General features: G+C 42.6%; 1 protein-coding gene across 15 annotated transcripts in view; it reads left to right on the forward strand.

The window, feature by feature from the left end:
• Window positions 1–17,908, forward strand: part of nfixa (nuclear factor I/Xa) — a 111,041-nt gene that overhangs the window by 22,565 nt on the left and 70,568 nt on the right. For 11 of the 15 annotated variants that reach the window (XM_034592183.1, XM_034592136.1, XM_034592219.1 and 8 more), the window contains one exon: window positions 14,912–15,443. In XM_034592183.1, the coding sequence (XP_034448074.1) occupies window positions 14,912–15,443 (532 nt within the window). Of the gene's footprint in view, window positions 1–8,829; window positions 9,062–13,286; window positions 14,065–14,911; window positions 15,444–17,908 lie in introns of those variants that run through there. The other 4 variants (XM_034592162.1, XM_034592227.1, XM_034592238.1 and 1 more) reach the window with 3 other exon arrangements.

A 17,908-nucleotide genomic window follows, 5' to 3' on the forward strand; every position in this document is an offset into this window, starting at 1 on the left:
ATATATATTTGGAAGAGGCCAGTCCAGAAACTCAGCCATCAATTTACACGATGCATCATTCTTTATTAATATAACTGTATTATTCTTAACTATATATACAGTGTAGGTACAGTTGATGATGTAGTTGATCGTTGCTTTAGGGAATAGACAACTCTCATCAAGTACTTTTACTATTTATACTTAAAAACAAGTACTAATTTACAGGTAGAAAAGTGAATGTGGTACATTTGTGTCTATATATTTGTACTTTAACACATGTAAAACATTTTACTCCCCCACTGGGGCCGCACACATCAAACAAAGTAAAATAATGATTAAAAAAATTAGATTTACAGCTGAGCTGTATGCTGTGTGTGTGTGTGTGTGTGTGTGTGTGTGTGTGTGTGTGTGTGTGTGTGTGTGTGTGTGTGTGTCCAGCACCTCATCACGACTTTGCTGCCTAAACAATATCCCAAACAAAAAGCCCGTACGGGTTCTCCCTTCGACAGAGCAGAGCAGAGATTGATGATCGGCTCGTGTGTATTCAAGCCGACTTTCACTCAGGTGATAAAATCCTGTCGGAGCGGGCTGCTCTGTGTCGTCAGGTTCATTTTTCCTCTTCCTCTATACGAGACGGGATCACCCAACACCAAAGCTCACGTGTGACCTCATCTGAGAATATGCATCTCACTTTCCTTGCACTTCATTTCTATCTTTTTTCCCTCCCTTTTCCTGAAAGCCTCCCTCGTTCTTTTGCTCACTTATCTCTGTTTTCTCCATCATCCCTCGCCTCCTCCTACTCTTTGTCTCATTACATCTTTTTTACTTCAACTCTCTCCCCCTCCATTTTTCACCTCATTCTTTCCCGCCCCCCCCTCTGCTACTCCTCTCTCCTTCGCTCCCTTAGGAAAGAGCCCCGGTCTTATCTGGGATATGTTGGATTTGGTGAGCTTAAAAGCCACTTTACTGACTCCCTGTCTGCCTCTCCTGAGAGCAGCCTGGACTGTCTTAAACAGTTTTAGCGGTCACCAGGCTTTGTCCGCGGGAATTCCTCTCATCAGGCAACTTTTTACTCCCCACCACCTCCTCAATGCTAATCGTTTACCTGACTCCAACCTCCCCCCACCCCCCTCTCCCTTCCCTCTGTCTCGCTCTGCTTCTTTTCTCCTCTTCTACTGACTAAAATGCTAGATACACACGTATTGGGTTTCTTTGGTGATGTGAAGGAATGCTAATGTATCATAACCATATTACAGTACTTAGAGGAGGCAAACGGTGCCAAGTGCTATCTGCAGAATCAAATCTCTGCACAAGAGCCTTTCTCTCCGCTTCAGATTGAAAAACACTGTCCCCATTTTGATTTTCCTCTCTGGAAATACATAAAGCTGAAAGCCCCTCTAAAATGTGCAGAAACAATGGCGTTGTTGTATTCCATAATGCAATTTCTACAGGAATTGGAAAGCCAGCCTAAATAAAGATGAGGCCAAATCCTATTTTGCATCGGATTCTTTTTTTTCCTCTTTTTTGAGGCAGAGGAAGAACTTGAATTTCCCCCCGCATTGTTTCCCTGTGTAGTTGTGTGAAACAGGAGTCAGAGGACACTGTATATTGCACAGTTGTCACAGTTTGAAATACATATATTTTTTTAGGAATAGCGATTAAATACTGTTTCGAAATTTGGAAGAAGAATTATTTATTCCAATGCTTCAAGAGAAAGAATGTAACCAGATGACAAGTGCAAACCCAGAAGCAATCCTAACATGATATAATCAGAAGCAGGGCAGAGTGGTAACACACTGGAGTGATGGATTTTTATTTTTGGGGCGTGTGTTGTTGATTGAGCGGTGCCGTCCGTGTTGACTCACAGACAAAGAAGTGACGAGTGGCTAGTCTGAGCAGGGGCGTCATGACTTGGCTGTTGACTCCAACTCCCCTGAACGCCACTGCAAAGGCAAACCCTTCTCTGTGTGTGTGTGCATGGATATGTGTTTGTGCAGGTTTGTGAATCTCCGCATGTGCAGGCCATTCTGCGTTTGCGTGTCTCCACTGTGTGTAAGAGTGTGTGTGTGTGTTTCAGTCCTGACAGCCAAGAAGCCTCAGCAGCATCTGACGTGGCAGCTCTTGCTGCTTTCAGTCCAGCTCTTTTCCTCCTGGCTCACTTCTCTGTGATACTATCTTTTCATACAATCACATGTTTATAAATGGAGACTGACTGGTATGTCATACAACACCGGTTTCACTGAGAGTTGATAAACACTGCACGTTTTGCTGCAAAATGACTTGGCGAAGATTTATTGCAGTTTCAAGAAAAAAAATTTTTTCAGTGGATATCGAGTAAAGGACAAAAAGTAAAAAAAGAAATCTGGCATGATTCAAGCTGAGGCCAGCGAGGGTACGGTTACACGTATACAGTATTTCACATACATGCTATTCCAACTCTCAGCACAAATGGGAGGGATTTCAAGGTAACTAAGGGCCAATAGAAAATACAACCTATAAATATACCAGATGTACGTTACTAAGAAGTGTGGAGCATATGCTGTTCTTCTATTTTAACAAATTTGTGTATATTTTCACATTTTCTGATAATGTTTTGAATGAAAAACATTCACATATTTGGTTTTAAATGCAACACTAACCAAATGTGAAGGTTTGATTATAGATACAGCACTTTTGGTAAAAATGCTACTTTTCCCTCGCTGTCCTGTTTGTGAGGTGCCTTTTTTTATCGAGGTGGGTTTCCTCCATTTTACGTCCCCTCTGAGGACATGTACTTATGGCTGTCTGCCTGTGGTCCTGTGGTGCTCCTGAGGTCTGTGTGAGGTGGTAGTTTAGGCCGGGGAAGTCAGCGAGTGTGGTCACAGAGGAGATAACTGCACACACACTCGCCCAGAGGCGCCCATCTGCATCGTGTGTCTGTCTGTCTGTCCTCCGCCCCCATGCATTGTTGGAGGATTCTTCTTTAAAAAAGGAAAGCGCTAATTTGCGACGATAAAAGTTTCAAAAATGATATAGCTGTTGTGTGCCTGTGCACGTGTCTCCATGTGTTTTTGTGTGTGTGCGTGCGGTTGTGAAGGCTCTTTGTTTCTCGCCTTGCATGTGTTTGTGTGTGCCCTCGGTTTCTTCCACCCTGGCATTGTGTTTGCCCTACAGGGAATGCCACTCAAAATGGGCAGAGCGACCTTTAACCCTCACGCTGCCAGCTCAGCATCAGGCATAACTCTCCGTTGTATGCATGGGCCCGTCTCCCTTTAACCCAAACTCTGTCAGGCATAGCAGAGATTAAGACCCGGCTCTCAGGAAGCCATTTGGAACAGACACCTTTTAACCCTAATGGGATCAGAGTTGCATAGGAAGCCACTTGGAGCAGCCACCCACTCTTAACCCCTATAATGCTACCAACTCAGCACAGACAAGGCAGAGTGCACAGGCAAAAGCCCAGCTCATATCATGCCACAGGGAGCGGGCAACGTTTAACCCTCGCGGCGCCAACCAAGCGCAGGCAAAAGTCCAGCTCACATGATAAGCAGAATTAAATCCGCAAGCTTCAGTGTCCCTGATAGGGAGCTCACTGGTGCAGAAATAGGATAGTAATGTAACAGGGTTGGTTTCCCATCTGCAAAGAAGCATGCCGCAGACGTTTGAGATGTTCCAACTGCAAATGACAAAGTGTGATCAGGGGAAGAGTTTAGTGTTTTTATTCAGTTTTAGTTGGAAGTAAGAGAAAACAACTTAAGATACATTAATTGATTTGGAAATTTATTTAATGAATTATACACATGTTTTGAATTATTCAGGAACACAACATCCAAAAAGTATTTTCTCTATCAAACCCCCTTGTTTAATCCAGTTAATCGTCTTTATATTATTTCCCCACAAAATGTCAAGTTTTCAGGAACAAATTATGAGTTCTGAGTTACAGTTTTAAAAGTTTTCATAAAGCCAGGTTTTTAGCGAACCTCATCTCACGGTTTGATGATTCTTCAATCACAAAGTTTGGAACCAACAAGATTTAATACTTATCCTACCGTGCTTTTCAAAATAAAACTGGCTGCGGTCAAAGCGTGTAAACATGACCCAACACATGTCGAAACCACTGCACTTCTTGTGTTTCTTTCCTGTGTGAAGGTTAGACTGTTTGTGCGCTCCGCCAAGGCCCGGTTCAACAATCTAGGAAGCGATCAGTCACACAAAAGAAGGGAATACGTTTACAGGGAAGTTATGGAGAAATGTGCCAAGTGGCCCCTTGCAAATGATAAATTTAATACTAAAGGATGGTTCCGAATATAATTGTCACACAAACTGTAGCCGAATGAGAAACTTTCTGTTCAATTTAAGTACCAGGGCATGGGTTGCAGCTTGTGTGTGTGAGAGTGAAAGAGATATAAGAAGTCAAGAGAGGGAAAAGGGAGTTTCTGCACTTGCCTGTCTGGCACCGGCCAAGTGAATGAGTGCACAAGTTTCAGTCTGGGTGAGTCAAGCTGTGTGAGAGAGAGGCAGCGTGAAAAGGAGGGGAGAGGGAGTTCCATGGTGAAGGGAGCGCGCGGGGGGGGCGAAGCGAGGGATGCTAGAAGATGGATAGCAATTGAGAAAGAGAGAGCACAGGCGATTGGTAAAAGCAGAGGGGAGACGCAGCAAAAGGCAGAGGGAGGGATGGTTGAAGTTCAACAACATTACAGGCCACAGGAAACGGAAACACAAGTGTTAGTGCGGGAGAGAGGGAAGTGGTGCAGAGTAAGAGGTGAAAGAAATGAAGGATAAGGAGGAATAGGTGATGGTGGGGGGCACAGAATGAATGTGCGAGCCGGGCTTGTGGTTAAGCATTTGCATAAAGGGTGAGGGCACTCTGCCCGGCTTTTGGGGAGAGGTTGGCATCTCGCCTCGCCGACTGGCAGAACGAGGATCGGGGAGAAATAAAAGAATGAGGGGGAGCGAAAGAGTGAGAGAGAAAGTCTCTCAATAGTGCATCTCTTGTGTGGGGAGAAGCAGGCCTTGGCTGCTGCCGGCGCAGGGCATGGAGGGGAGGGGATATCGGGTTTCATTATCTGCTTGATTCCTGCTGTATTTGCTAACCATGTGCTTCAAAGCCCTCGCTGCAGCTGTAGGCAGGGCAACCGTGGCCAGTGTGCGCCGCTGGCATGTGCCGACTGGAGCACGGCTGTAGGTGTTTGCAACGTGCGCTTCGGTTATAGGGGTGAGACAGGAAACGTGAGACAGGAAGCAAGAGACAGAAAGTGTGAGACAGGTGCTGTACTTCTCTGTGGCTGAAGCACAAAGCTGCCAAACTGCCATCACCCCTCTTTCCCACACACTCACAAACACACATACACTAACACACACTCTCTCTTTGTGTATCACACTGCCCACTTGACCTTATCAGGAATGGCTGCCCTGGTCGAGGGCAAATGCTTTACTCTCTTTTACTGTCGGAAAATGCCACGCCAACAGTGTGTGTGTGCGTGTTGTTGTTTGTGAGGTTTAAGTGTGTGTGTGTGTGTGTGTGTGTGTGTGTGTGTGTGTGTGTGTGTGTGTGTGTGTGTGTGTGTGTGTGTGTGTGTGTGTGTGTGTGTGTGTGTGCGTGCCATGGTAACGCTACACAAACCGTTGTAATGTAAACACACATATGAAGTCGTCTCCATGCATTCACTTAGTGTATGCCTGCATGAAATCCTATCCCATCTCGCTGCGGCCACATGTTGAAACGTTTTTTATTAAATCATCGTTTGTTACATGCAGCGCCAGAATCTCCTAATTTAGTTTGAAAATCCATAATTTTGCCCAGTTTTATTTATACTCTGATAAGATCAACCCTGGGAGAAACATTCTTTCTAATTGACAGCACCGTTATCTAGATTAACAGTCAGTTTCGCATCATCTTAAATAAGAGTAGGTATAATATTTCTCTTCAGCTCTCTTTGCAGTTCCCACAACACATTTTTGTGTATAAGAGTTAATGTTTTGAATGCCGTTCACCCAATCTAAGCCAATAAACCTCAACTGTATTCAACAACAAATGATCATCCTAAAATGTTTTCTCAGTAGTCCAAATTGAATTTGGTTCTCCAAATATTTAAAGTATTTTCAGGACATGAATTGGGAATCTAACTCACTTGTGGGGTTACAGTTATGTTTATAATTAAGTGTATAAGGTGGAATTCATGCAGATGAGCCCGAGTCGTTGAAATACCACACAAACCTCAAGAAAATCCCGGCTGAATTAATCTTGGATGCCTGAAAAAACCCAGAACGGGCTCTCGATCTGATCCTTGTTGTGCTTACATCTGAAGCTGCAGCAGTCTGCCCAGACAAATCCATTGCACAATCTTGGAAGTATATTTGAGTGTAATATTACCCAGGTCTGCAGTCATGTCAGAAGCCCCGGCTTGCTATCAGTCCCCGTGTCTCTGGAGCTGTTTAAAGCTCGCTCGCTCTGTCTTTCCCTCCCAGCCTCATGCCACAAATGGCTTCCAGACTTTCACACATAGTAATGCTTCAGTGTGTAAACAGGCGTAATTACAAACGATGCACAGACACACTTTTAACATCAATCTGTGCTGATGGGAGAAAGAGGGCAGAAAGAGGGAAAGGAGTTTTTCCTCTTCCTCTTCCATGGAGGAGAATGGATGAAAAGGTTTTTGAGCTGGATGGAAACGGAGAGACTGGCGGTGATGAGGATTTAAGGAGGAAATTTTAAAGAGGAATAATGTGGGTCTGTTTGTGAATGCATGTGTGTGGGCTGAAATAAGAGAATAAGTGAATGAAAGAAGGAGAAAGAGGACACTTTTTCCCCCCTATTTCCTGAGAGTTTCCAGGGAAATAGTAGTTTATATCAACTTAACCGTGATTATTTTATATCCATGAGGCTCGTGAGGTTACAACCCATCACCTCTTAATGGCAGGGTGTTACTCACCACTACTCAGGCCTGCTCAGTCCTCACCTTACCTCTCTATTTTTCCTGTGCTTCGAATGGAAAGAAAACATGGAAACTTCGCTGTGCAGCCCATAGAAAATTATTTCTCTTCCACTTCCCTTTTCTTTTGTAATGTGGACATAAATAACATCATGTCCATGCGGCGTAAAAAAATCCAAGCTCCCTGTTTAATATAAAGTAAAAAAATATTTAATACATAAATACATATATATATTTTTTAGATCTTTTTAGGTACAAAGTAAACTATATCGCACAATATTTCTGTCCAACTCAAGAGATCAGAGTACACACACACACACACACACACACACACACACACACACACACACACACAGTCAGAGGAAAAATTTGTTTAGATCCTTCACAGTCTTTCCCTTACATCATCATGTCAATAAGTGATTTTTACACAGCAGATGTCAATGTTGCATGACACACACACCAAGCTGATGAATGACACAACCTTACAAACGGTGTCATTCATCAGCTTTGTGTGTGTGTGTGTCTGTGTCCCACCCTTAAGGAACATCTTGATCCAACCTGACGAAAAACTTGAGAGTCAGAAAAAATTACTTCAACGTATCTGGCCTTCAATATCACACTTATAGCAGTGTTTCAAATTAAGACTCTTATTTCGGTAAAATAAAAATATTCAAAGGACAAAAGACTCATGTCGATGGTTTTCCTGTTATTCCAGCAAATATATTGGAAATGAAACAATCATAATAATGATGATAATTATAAAGCATTAAGATTAATAACAATTATTATTATTATTACAAAACTTTTGAAATATGTATAACATTAGGTATAATTCCTAAACATATATTTTAAAGCAATATGAAATTATTATTTCAAAAATGTTGAATTTTCAGATTAAACAGCAAAATGAAATGTTGCTAATTATTTAATTAAAGAATGGCATTTATAGTTTTAATGAATTCACTCTTGAAATTCTTTATAGGCTTAAAAATGTATTGGATTTTATGTAATGAATTTATGTTTGTAAAAAATAACCATTTTTAAACCACCAAGTCACATTTTTTGAATCTTTTGTTATTTAGGTCATGTTGGCGGTAAATATACATAACATAATATACTGTGATATTAACAGTAAATAAAAACAAGGTGCATTTTTTATATAATTTAAACGAGATTTTAAGACTGGAAATTTTGAAGAGGATGGATATTTCTTTTTTTTTAAATGTGTGTGTGGTGTTTTTTTTTGTTCTATTGCTTTTTTAAAAAATATAATTTTGTGTTTTATTAAAATGAAAATGTAAAAAATAAAAGAAGAAACCAAATAATGAACCTTCATGTGTGTAAATAATATAATGTCAGAACTCTGGTTGCCTGCAGCAGTCCCACATGTAATGGCAGATGACTCACACATCCTCACAATGCAGGATGTGGCATCAAACAAATGCACGACCTGATCATTTTCTGCCCCAGGTATACGTGAACACTGACATTTATTTGAACACAGAACATTATTAGCCACAAATTCATCTCAGGTAATTGCTTATTCTATCTTGTGGGGGAAACAGGCCCAATAGGTCACAGGCAAAATTAACAGTATGATAATATAATCAACCAACAGGAACAACTAGATCTACTTCTTTAAACACACATGAAGGTGTTGTTAATAGTCAATTTGTAACGTCCACATGTTAAGTAGGCGACGTGAATAAATATGCTTTCACTTCAGGAGGAAAAGCTGCTTTTGTGCGGTGGATTGTGTTTACTCTGGTGGATGTTTGCTTTTGAACAGATATGAACAGAGGTCGCTTTTTAACGCTGCCCCTTGTGTGTGTCAGCTCCACCTGTTCTCCACATCCACCTGCTTTTTCTTTTTCACTTTGACTTTTTTTAGGGATCAATTTTGACCCTTCTTGTTTGACGTAGGCCGCGCGTGAGGGACTGGCGGGGCTCGAGCGCCGCCAGCGGAGCGCGAGCTGGAGGAGGAGGAGGAGAGGAAACCACGTTAGATTAGAACTTATCTCATATTCACAGCGGGTTTTAAGCTTTCATTTTTAAATTAATAAATAGAAGAGTTACTGGGAGCTGGACGAGTGACGCGTGAGCTCACTGTACGTAAAGGTGAACGGACATAATGGCGAATGATGATATCCCCGGTGAACGTGATGACAGAGGTGGGTTTATAACTTAGTTTTCATTTCCTGGTTTATTTCCGTATTTTAAAAAGCGTAGACACACAGTTTGAAGGCCGCTGTGAGCCGAAGGGCTAGGCCACGCTGAGGAAAAGATATTATATAATATAATTCAGGTTTATAGTTGTTTGATTAGTCGTTAAACTATCTGGATAGCTGGCATCACCTGCCCCGGGCTTGAAGCATAAATTCTAGGCCTCCATCTTACAGCCATCTCATGTTCTCAACCGCTGCACGTTCGGGTTATTCACTCACAAGGTGGATTTACACTGGTTTAACACCACCAGGCTCTTTACAAACAGCACTCTCAGTATTTTTAAAGTGTTTCCCCTTTGTCTTTGTGTTTTTGGCAGTGGCCGCTGCTCCCAGCTTTTGGCCCTGTTAATAAAAACCTGAGGTGGTGTCTGTAATGTCTGTCCTGCTCTCTGAGTTGTGGCCTGTCAGGGGAAGGGGGGGGGGGGGGGGGGGGGGGGGCACACTTGTCCTGCCCAGTCTGGTGAACAAAGGTTGTAGTTCGTATTTTTTTTTCCCCCTGGAAGAAGGAGCGTGGCACAGGGAGATAAGCTGAGGTGTTGCTCAAATGATTCTACCTGCAGAGTCCAGAGGCTGAGGCCTGAGGGGGGGAACTGCCCCACACCCCTGGCCTTGCCCCCGAGGAGCTCTGGGCAAATGTGGGTTTGAAAAGGTCAAACAAAATATATTAAATATTAGTTTGGCACAAAGACTCGTTTGTTTTCCAAAGTCATAAAAGAACTTGCCTTAACTGGATGCTGTGCCCCGACGTCAGTGCTCTGGTTAGTGTTTGGTGCAGTATATGATCATCATAGGCCTGGCAGTGAGTTTGAAGTTATTTTTATTTATGGAGTTCATGATTCATGTTTCGTACAATATTATAAAATGAGGTCTTGCTCAAATTATTGCAGAGCGGATTCCCACACAGTGGCAGAGGCCTGAGCCCAGTACACTTTGTTCTGTCTGCAATGAGCTAAAGGAAGTGTGGATTTGAAAAATGTCCAAAAAATGGATATTAAATATAAGGACACAGTGAGTTTAAAATTATTTTTATTTTCATGTTTTAAAGGATATTATAAGATTAGGTCTTGCTGAAATTATTAAAGATCAGATACCTACCTACGTTTTGCCCTGAGGAGAACCCCCCCTCCATTTACAATGAGCTGAAGGAAGTGCAGGTTTGAAAATGTAAAAATAGGGACATTAAATATTATTATGATATAATAAACATATATAATACATATTATATATAATAAATATAAGACACAGACTTATCTCTTTTCCAAAATGATAAAAGGTCTTTCCTTTAATGGATATTGTACACTGAAGTCAAAGTGTTATGCGTAATTTGGTATTTTGTCCAGTTTATGATCATATTAGGCCGGACAATGAATTTAACTAAGTGTGATTTAAGTTATTTTTGATTTAGATTTTTCTTATGGATTTGAATGTTTCATATAATATTATAAGCTGAGATCAGAGCAGGCCTTAGAAACTGACCTAATAACCTTCGCTCATTGGAGAGGAGAAACCCCCCCTCTCCAATGAGCTGACTGAAATGTGGGTTTGAGAATGTGAATAAGAAAAGGACATTAAATATTAGGATGCCAGACAGACATTTTTTTTCCAAAATCATAAAAGATCTGGCCTTACCTATTATACACCAACGTCATGCCCGTGTTATGCTCTTGTGTATAATTTGGTATTTGGTCCGGTTTATGATCATATTAGGCCTGGCAGTGGATTTAATTGAGGTTATTTTGACAGAGTTCATGTTTCATATAAATATTATATTGTTTAGTAACACAGATTAATTTGTAGTCTCGTGATAGGTTTCTTTCAAGTTTCATTTTGTTGTGCAAAAGAGATGATAAGAATTATGTTACTGAGAAAATGTTGCTAGACAAGAACGACAAAAGCAAATGTGTTCCTGGTTCAAATAGACAAAGAAGGGGTTTTGATTTCCCTGATAGTGCTCTCCTGATTATTATCATTTAGTCAGTAATGATATGATAGTGTTACAGGAAGTGACAGTAATACCTGTCATACATGACTCCTTCTCTTTGTCAGTGGCCCATTAATCAAAAAGTCCAGTGATAAACACACCTCTGTTATTATTCTTCATAAACACACACATCTCTTAATTCCATTTCCTCATTCTTCATCTCCACCCATTCCTACATTTTCAGTGCTGCGTATGTTAGCATGAACAATCGGCACCAGGCCCGGCCCGGCCCGGCCTGGTCCAGATGGGGTCTGCAACCCCCCCAGCACTAGCAGTGATGAGCCAGTCGGCCAGCCAGGCAGCCATCTAGCCAGCAAGCTACCCACCCAGGTAGCCAACCAGTTATTCACCCTGCCAGTCATGCAGCACTTTCAGCCAACCTAACAGCCAGGTTGCCAGCCAGTCAGTGGACCAGCCAGTCATCCAGGCTGCGGACTCACTGTCAGACGCTGACAGGGGGAAGAGGCCAGGCTAAATCTGATGGTCCTGAAAGCCAACCAGAGGACTCTGGCCTTTGTAGGGCGTTCACAGACAGCCTGTCCCGTTGCACAGCAGGGGGCTTCATCCCACAATCAAATGGCCGGGCCCTCAACTTTGCCACATGACAAGTTAGCTTTTTGTGGCTTCCCATTGCTGAGATTCCAGATTTGACAATGTCTTCGTGATTCCTGTGAGCCTCGTCGTTTATTTCTATTTAACTTGGACGGCATAAATGAGCAAATGTCGTCTTTTTTATGTAATCTGGAAGCATGGCATTTAAATACCCTTCTAATGGGTATCTATACGTATGTCATATCAGGCCATTAAGGCCATTATTTTACTAACAAATACATCAGATTATATTGAATTGATCCTCAGTGGGAGCCTTTGTCTCTCACATATTTCTCCCATGGTGCACTGGGCACAGCCTGTCCCTCCGAGGTCATGCGGGTCAGCCAATGAGGACGAGACAATGTGCTTGCCAGGGCAGCTATACTGCCTGGTGCTCGCTCACGTTCTGTTGCAGTTCAATCCCAATCACGTGTCATTGTGTCCTTTTCCATAATGTAACAAGAGGAATATATGGGCAATTTAGTGACTGCAGGAGGAGACGATAATTCTTTTCACTAGTACAAAGATTACCATATCTGAATCTGAGAGCATTAGACTAAGCTTTTTGAATTACAGAGAAGCGGAATAGTCTGTTTTAGACAGATTTGATATCCGCTTGCCTCGGTAAACAGCTTTACGTGTACAGGCGTCTTACACGAAGCCGTCCACCGCAGCATTTTGCAGCCTTCATTGTCCGCTGAATCACACACAAACGGGATTGCTCTCTAATTTGGTAACAGAAACTTTTAATGTGTTTCTGTGTCTGTGCTGCTGGTGCCATTAAAGCGAGGTAAAAAAAACAAAACAAAAAATAGAGAGGGAATGAAGGGGCCAGTTTGGATTTGAGAGTACATTTTGAAACAGGAGAGCATTTTTTTGGATGGTATTTTTTTTGTTAGGGGGGCTAATGGGCATTTTCTCCCCCCTCCTCTCTTTGTTTGTGTGGTAAATCCAGGAGCAGCTGCTGGTCCCAGGGTCTAGTGGGATTTTGGGCCTGTGTTTTCTCATGCCATCCCATGCCAAGGTGGTGTAACGCGAGTAGCGAGAGAGGGAGAAAGAGAGAGAGAGGGGTGTTTCTGTAGGGGAGGGTGTGTGTGTGTGTGTGTGTGTCTGTGGGGGGGGGGGGGGGGTTGCAGTTGGAGAGCTGGTTTGTTGGTAGCGCTGTGACCACACTGGTGACGAAGGCGATGTGGAGGTGGGTGGGTGGGGGGGGGTTTAGGAGGCGGGCACTGTCTGGATTGGATGCATGTAAAATTAATATCCTCTGGACTTTGCCTTTGCACTAGATTGGAACTTGTCTATTTGGCTAATGACGTGCCTTCTGCCTGCACCACACACAATCCCACCCCGTTCTCCCCCTCCCGCCTCTTCCTCTCTCCCGCTCTCTCTCTCACTATCTCTCTCGCTCTCTCTCCCCCTCCACTACCAGCCACCAACCAACCAACAAACCCCCCCCCCCCCCCACCTCTTTGCTTCTCCCTCTGCCATCGCTCTCTCTCTTCCCTCCCTTTCAGTGTTGGGAGCGTGCGTATTGGCTGGGCTGTTTGAGACTCTGTGCCAAATAGGTGGGCCCTCTGCGTGTTGGCACAGACTCAGTCAATGGTTAGAGAAGGAAAGTGGAGAGGAAGAGAGAAAGAGAGGGACAGAGTTGGAGAGAAAGAGGGGGAAAAAAGAAGCTGCACTCGGGTTTGCCAGCGGTCGTGCACACTCTTCCAACATTGATTCGGTCCTCTTGTTTTTTTGTTTTTTTTCTTCTTCTTCTCCTCTGTCTGCACCCCCCTTCTCCAGCTCTCTCTATCCCTCTCCGTGAGTCTTATGCAGATCCTACAGAACTGAACCAATAGCACACGCTGCTTTGCCAAGCTTTTTTTTTAAATTTTGTTTTTCATCAAGATCTTTTTTTTTTTCTACATATTTTTGCAAACAAACAAAGACGCTTGTTCAAGTTTTTGACAGTTTTATCCTTTTGTTACGGCAATATCTGTTTTATTTTGGTTTTGCACGGTCAGCGCTTTAAAAAAAATCATTTTAGAAAGAGAGATTGCTGAACTTCTACACTCTCCTTCTGTTGTGCTCTTGAACAGCACCTCTCCTGCAGCTCCTGCTACAGTACCTCCTGTGTTCCTGTGCTGGTATTACACTGCGCCCCCTTGGCCTGCCTCCTCTTTCTCAGCTTTTTCCCCCCTGCTGCTTTTGTTGGACAGTTTCTCAGCTTCTCTTTTTGCTTCATTTTTTTCCCCTCCTCAGCCTTTTGTTTTCTAAAATACGCTGCATTACCCCAGCACCTTTTGACTCTACACTCCAGTTTTCTAAACTGGTGGTGCATTTTAAGTTTCTTTGCAATCGGCGGGTGAATTTATGATGAGAGTGCAAAATGGTAACTACCATGTTATTCTTGTTTTAATTACATGTGTTTTGCTATAAGGAATTTTCAATGGAAATGCAGTTATGTTATACGTGCACAAATATTTAATGTTGTGGCCTTTCAATGTAACGCTTTGTTTTTTCAATATTCAGATATTTTAGTTTGAGTTTTAAGATTATTTCAGCATTGTATTAAATGTATTTCAAATTATAGTTAGTATAGTATCTGTGTTTAGCTTTTTACAAAATGTAGATATAAAATTTTAATAGTTAATAGTTTTTCCAGAAATAATAATGTTTTTGTTGTAGTTTTGTAATTGGTAGAGGCAAGGATATTTTTTTCATTCTTGGCTTACACATTTAAAATTTTGATATTTATTTATTAGCAGGCTCATGATTTTTTACAGTACAATAATTTAAAGAAAACCCTCACAGTAAATACTTGAGATATTTTTTCCTGATCTGTTAACTCAGTCTTTCATTGTGTTATGTGTTTTGTAAAATGTGTTCAATGTGATGCGTGTCAGGTGTAGAGTCTCTCTTTCTCTGTCTGTCTCTCTCTCTCCCTCTCTCTCTTCTTTCTTTGCCTCTCTCTCTCTCTCTCTCTCTCTCTCTCTCTCTCTCTCTCTCTCTCTGAACCCCTCGCTCATTCTCTCCCTCCGCTCACACAGAGCAGGCGCTGCTCCTCCATGCTGCGCGCCGGTGCTAACTGCCTCTCTTCTCTCTTCCCTTCCTCACCCCCACTCCCTCTCTCCCCATCCTTCTCTCCCCCATTCTCCCCCTCTCTCTCTACTGCCTCCTCCTGCTTCCCCCCACCCTCTCTCTCCTCCACCCTCCCACCGTCTTCCTCCCTCATCCAGGATGAATTCCACCCCTTCATCGAGGCCCTGCTGCCCCACGTCCGCGCCTTCGCCTACACCTGGTTCAACCTGCAGGCCCGTAAGCGCAAGTACTTCAAGAAGCATGAGAAGCGCATGTCCAAGGAGGAAGAACGCGCAGTGAAGGATGAGCTGCTGGGGGAGAAGCCAGAGATCAAACAGAAGTGGGCCTCGCGCCTGCTGGCCAAGCTCCGTAAGGACATCCGGCCTGAGTTCCGTGAGGACTTTGTGCTCACCATCACGGGGAAAAAGCCCCCCTGCTGCGTGCTGTCCAACCCCGACCAGAAGGGCAAGATCCGTCGCATCGATTGCCTCCGCCAAGCCGACAAGGTGTGGCGACTGGACCTGGTGATGGTCATCCTGTTCAAGGGCAGCCCCCTGGAGAGCACGGACGGGGAACGGCTGGTGAAGTCACCACAGTGCACCAACCCTGGCTTGTGCGTCCAGCCGCACCACATCGGAGTGTCCGTCAAGGAGCTCGACCTCTACCTGGCCTACTTCGTCCACACGCCAGGTATGTGGCCAAACTTACACTAATAGAGAGGGATGCCGACACATATAGTCGTGCACCTAGTTGTACACACACATTTACATAGTCATATGCATGTACACACAGAAACACAATTACACACTCGCGTGTGTGGTACATAATTAAATAGAGGGAATAGCAGAAACAAAATAAATAAAAACTGACTTGTTTTTTTAACGTTAAAGTTTCAGAAATATTCTAAAAAGGTATGTTAAGTAAATATTAGAAATAATAACAAAGATACCTGATAAGGATAAATGCAAATTATAAATTCAGAAAAGTGTTAATTTAATAATGTGCATTTTTTTGGGAGAACCAAAATATAAATCCCCTCTTGCTCTTTATTTCCTAACAAGCAGCAAATATTTTTGCTTTATGCCTGTTTTTACATTTTTTACAAAAAAGAATATGTGAGTGTCTGTCAACGACATTCATCCAGCGTGCTCTGGCAAGTACATATTCATTTTTCTGAGCGAAGAATTTGCGGCTTCATATGGACATATAGTTTGTGTTTTTTTATAGGAAGGAATTTGCATGCCTGTGTTTGTATGTGTGTGTGTGTTTTTATGAGATGATCACCACTGTCAAATTGTGTATTTTTTGTGCAACGAGTGAGAGTCACTATTTATAAGATTGTACTCAGTCGGTTGAAGTGTGTGTGCCATTGTAGCCAAAGAACGCCATTTGGCCAAAGCCCAGGTTGTCTGAGTGTGTGTCTGCGTGCGTATGTGAGTGAGTGTGAGTGTGTTTTGAAGAGAGAAGCAGCGGAGTCGCGAGTCTCCTGCTCTCAGGCCGCAGGCTGCTGTCGCCTTCACCGTCTGCCTGAACGCTAGCACCCCGTTGGACCTGGCTGCCAAACACACACTTGCACACAAAATGCCAGGGCTTACAGACAGCCAGTACTATTGCAGCCACCTTCACACCCATACACACATATACAAACACAGCTAAATAAAGATGCACACATCCGGTAAGAAAAACAAAAAAAAAAGAATAACAACTCTGTCATCTTTGTAGCACACTTTCACACGTAGAGCCAAACATGGTTTTAGTCACGATTGCGTACACACACCCACACAACACACACACTCGGCCAAGCAGTATCATAGATACAGTTTGATACAGCCAAACATTGTTGTATCTCAGCCACCATCATGGATACACACACTCACACCCGGCCAAACATTGCTGTAGCCTCCAGTGCGCATACTCTACACACATCGCCAAAACACTGGCTGTGTAGTAGTTTTTCCCCCCGCATTGCAAAAAAAAACTGTTACAGCAAACACACGCACACAAACACACACATGAAAGACATTTCACAGCCAAATCCTGCAAATACACACTACCTCACCATTCGCTGGCTACGTATACAAACACATGCTCATGACCTAATATTATCTCAGCTGGAATTTTCTGGAAATTTCAAACAGTGACTCAACCAGCTTCACACACACACACACATATATGTATATACAGCAAACCTCAGCCTCTGCCCAAATACATACACACTCTCTGCTCAGGCACAACTCTTATGGTAGACGCTAACATGAGTATAGCCAAATGCTATCACAACCGCCTCAACCTCTCTCTCTCTCCCTCTCTCTCTCTTGCTGACACACACACAAACACACACACACGCTCTCAAAGTCTCGGTCCAGGCCAAACACCTCACACGGCCTGAGCCAAACCCTGGCAGTGGCTTGGTCTGTCTGTGTCTGTGGCAGTGACAAAGCGGAGGTAGCAGGCTCTCCTGACGTCGACTGAGATAATCTGTTTGACTGTTTGAGTTGTGATTTTTTTTCTGTAAATTTGTTTCTCAAATATAATCGATTTTATCAGTTCAATGACTTGGAATTGATTAAAACTGAGACTCGGCTGCAAAAAAAGAAGAATCTGGGTCAGTGAGTTGTGTTCAGCGATTTAATCACTTTTAACATTTAGCACATAATAATATTTTTACATGATACTCTACAAAATTATTGTTTTTTAGTTTTCTTACCTCAGGAGATGTGAACAATTTATATGTGAATGAACGAATAATCCTAGTAAGATATTACCTTACCTTTTCACTTTTATTTTATAATAAATTATAATGATAGTAATTAGTAGTTTTAATTGATGTAATTAAAACAATTACCTAATTTCCATATTTTCACAATATGAAGGCACAATGGTCCATGAACAAAAGCAGCATTAAATATTTATTTGTGATATTATATAAGTAATTTAAAGGTTTTCAAAAAATAGCTGGTGGTGATTGAAATAGATTATTATGTTTGACAATTTCATTTATGCGATTGAGGGAGGATGTTGAAATGGGGAAAAAATTTGTTTTTAACATTTAGTCTCAAACTGAACGCATAAGATGTGTCATGACAATTTTGTTCTTCCTCACTCTGATGTCGTTAGCGGTCCAGTTGTTGTTGGATTGTTGTTATGCTCAGTTA

This window comes from Hippoglossus hippoglossus, chromosome 1 (assembly GCF_009819705.1).
Source record: "Hippoglossus hippoglossus isolate fHipHip1 chromosome 1, fHipHip1.pri, whole genome shotgun sequence".
Classification (NCBI taxonomy): domain Eukaryota; kingdom Metazoa; phylum Chordata; class Actinopteri; order Pleuronectiformes; family Pleuronectidae; genus Hippoglossus; species Hippoglossus hippoglossus.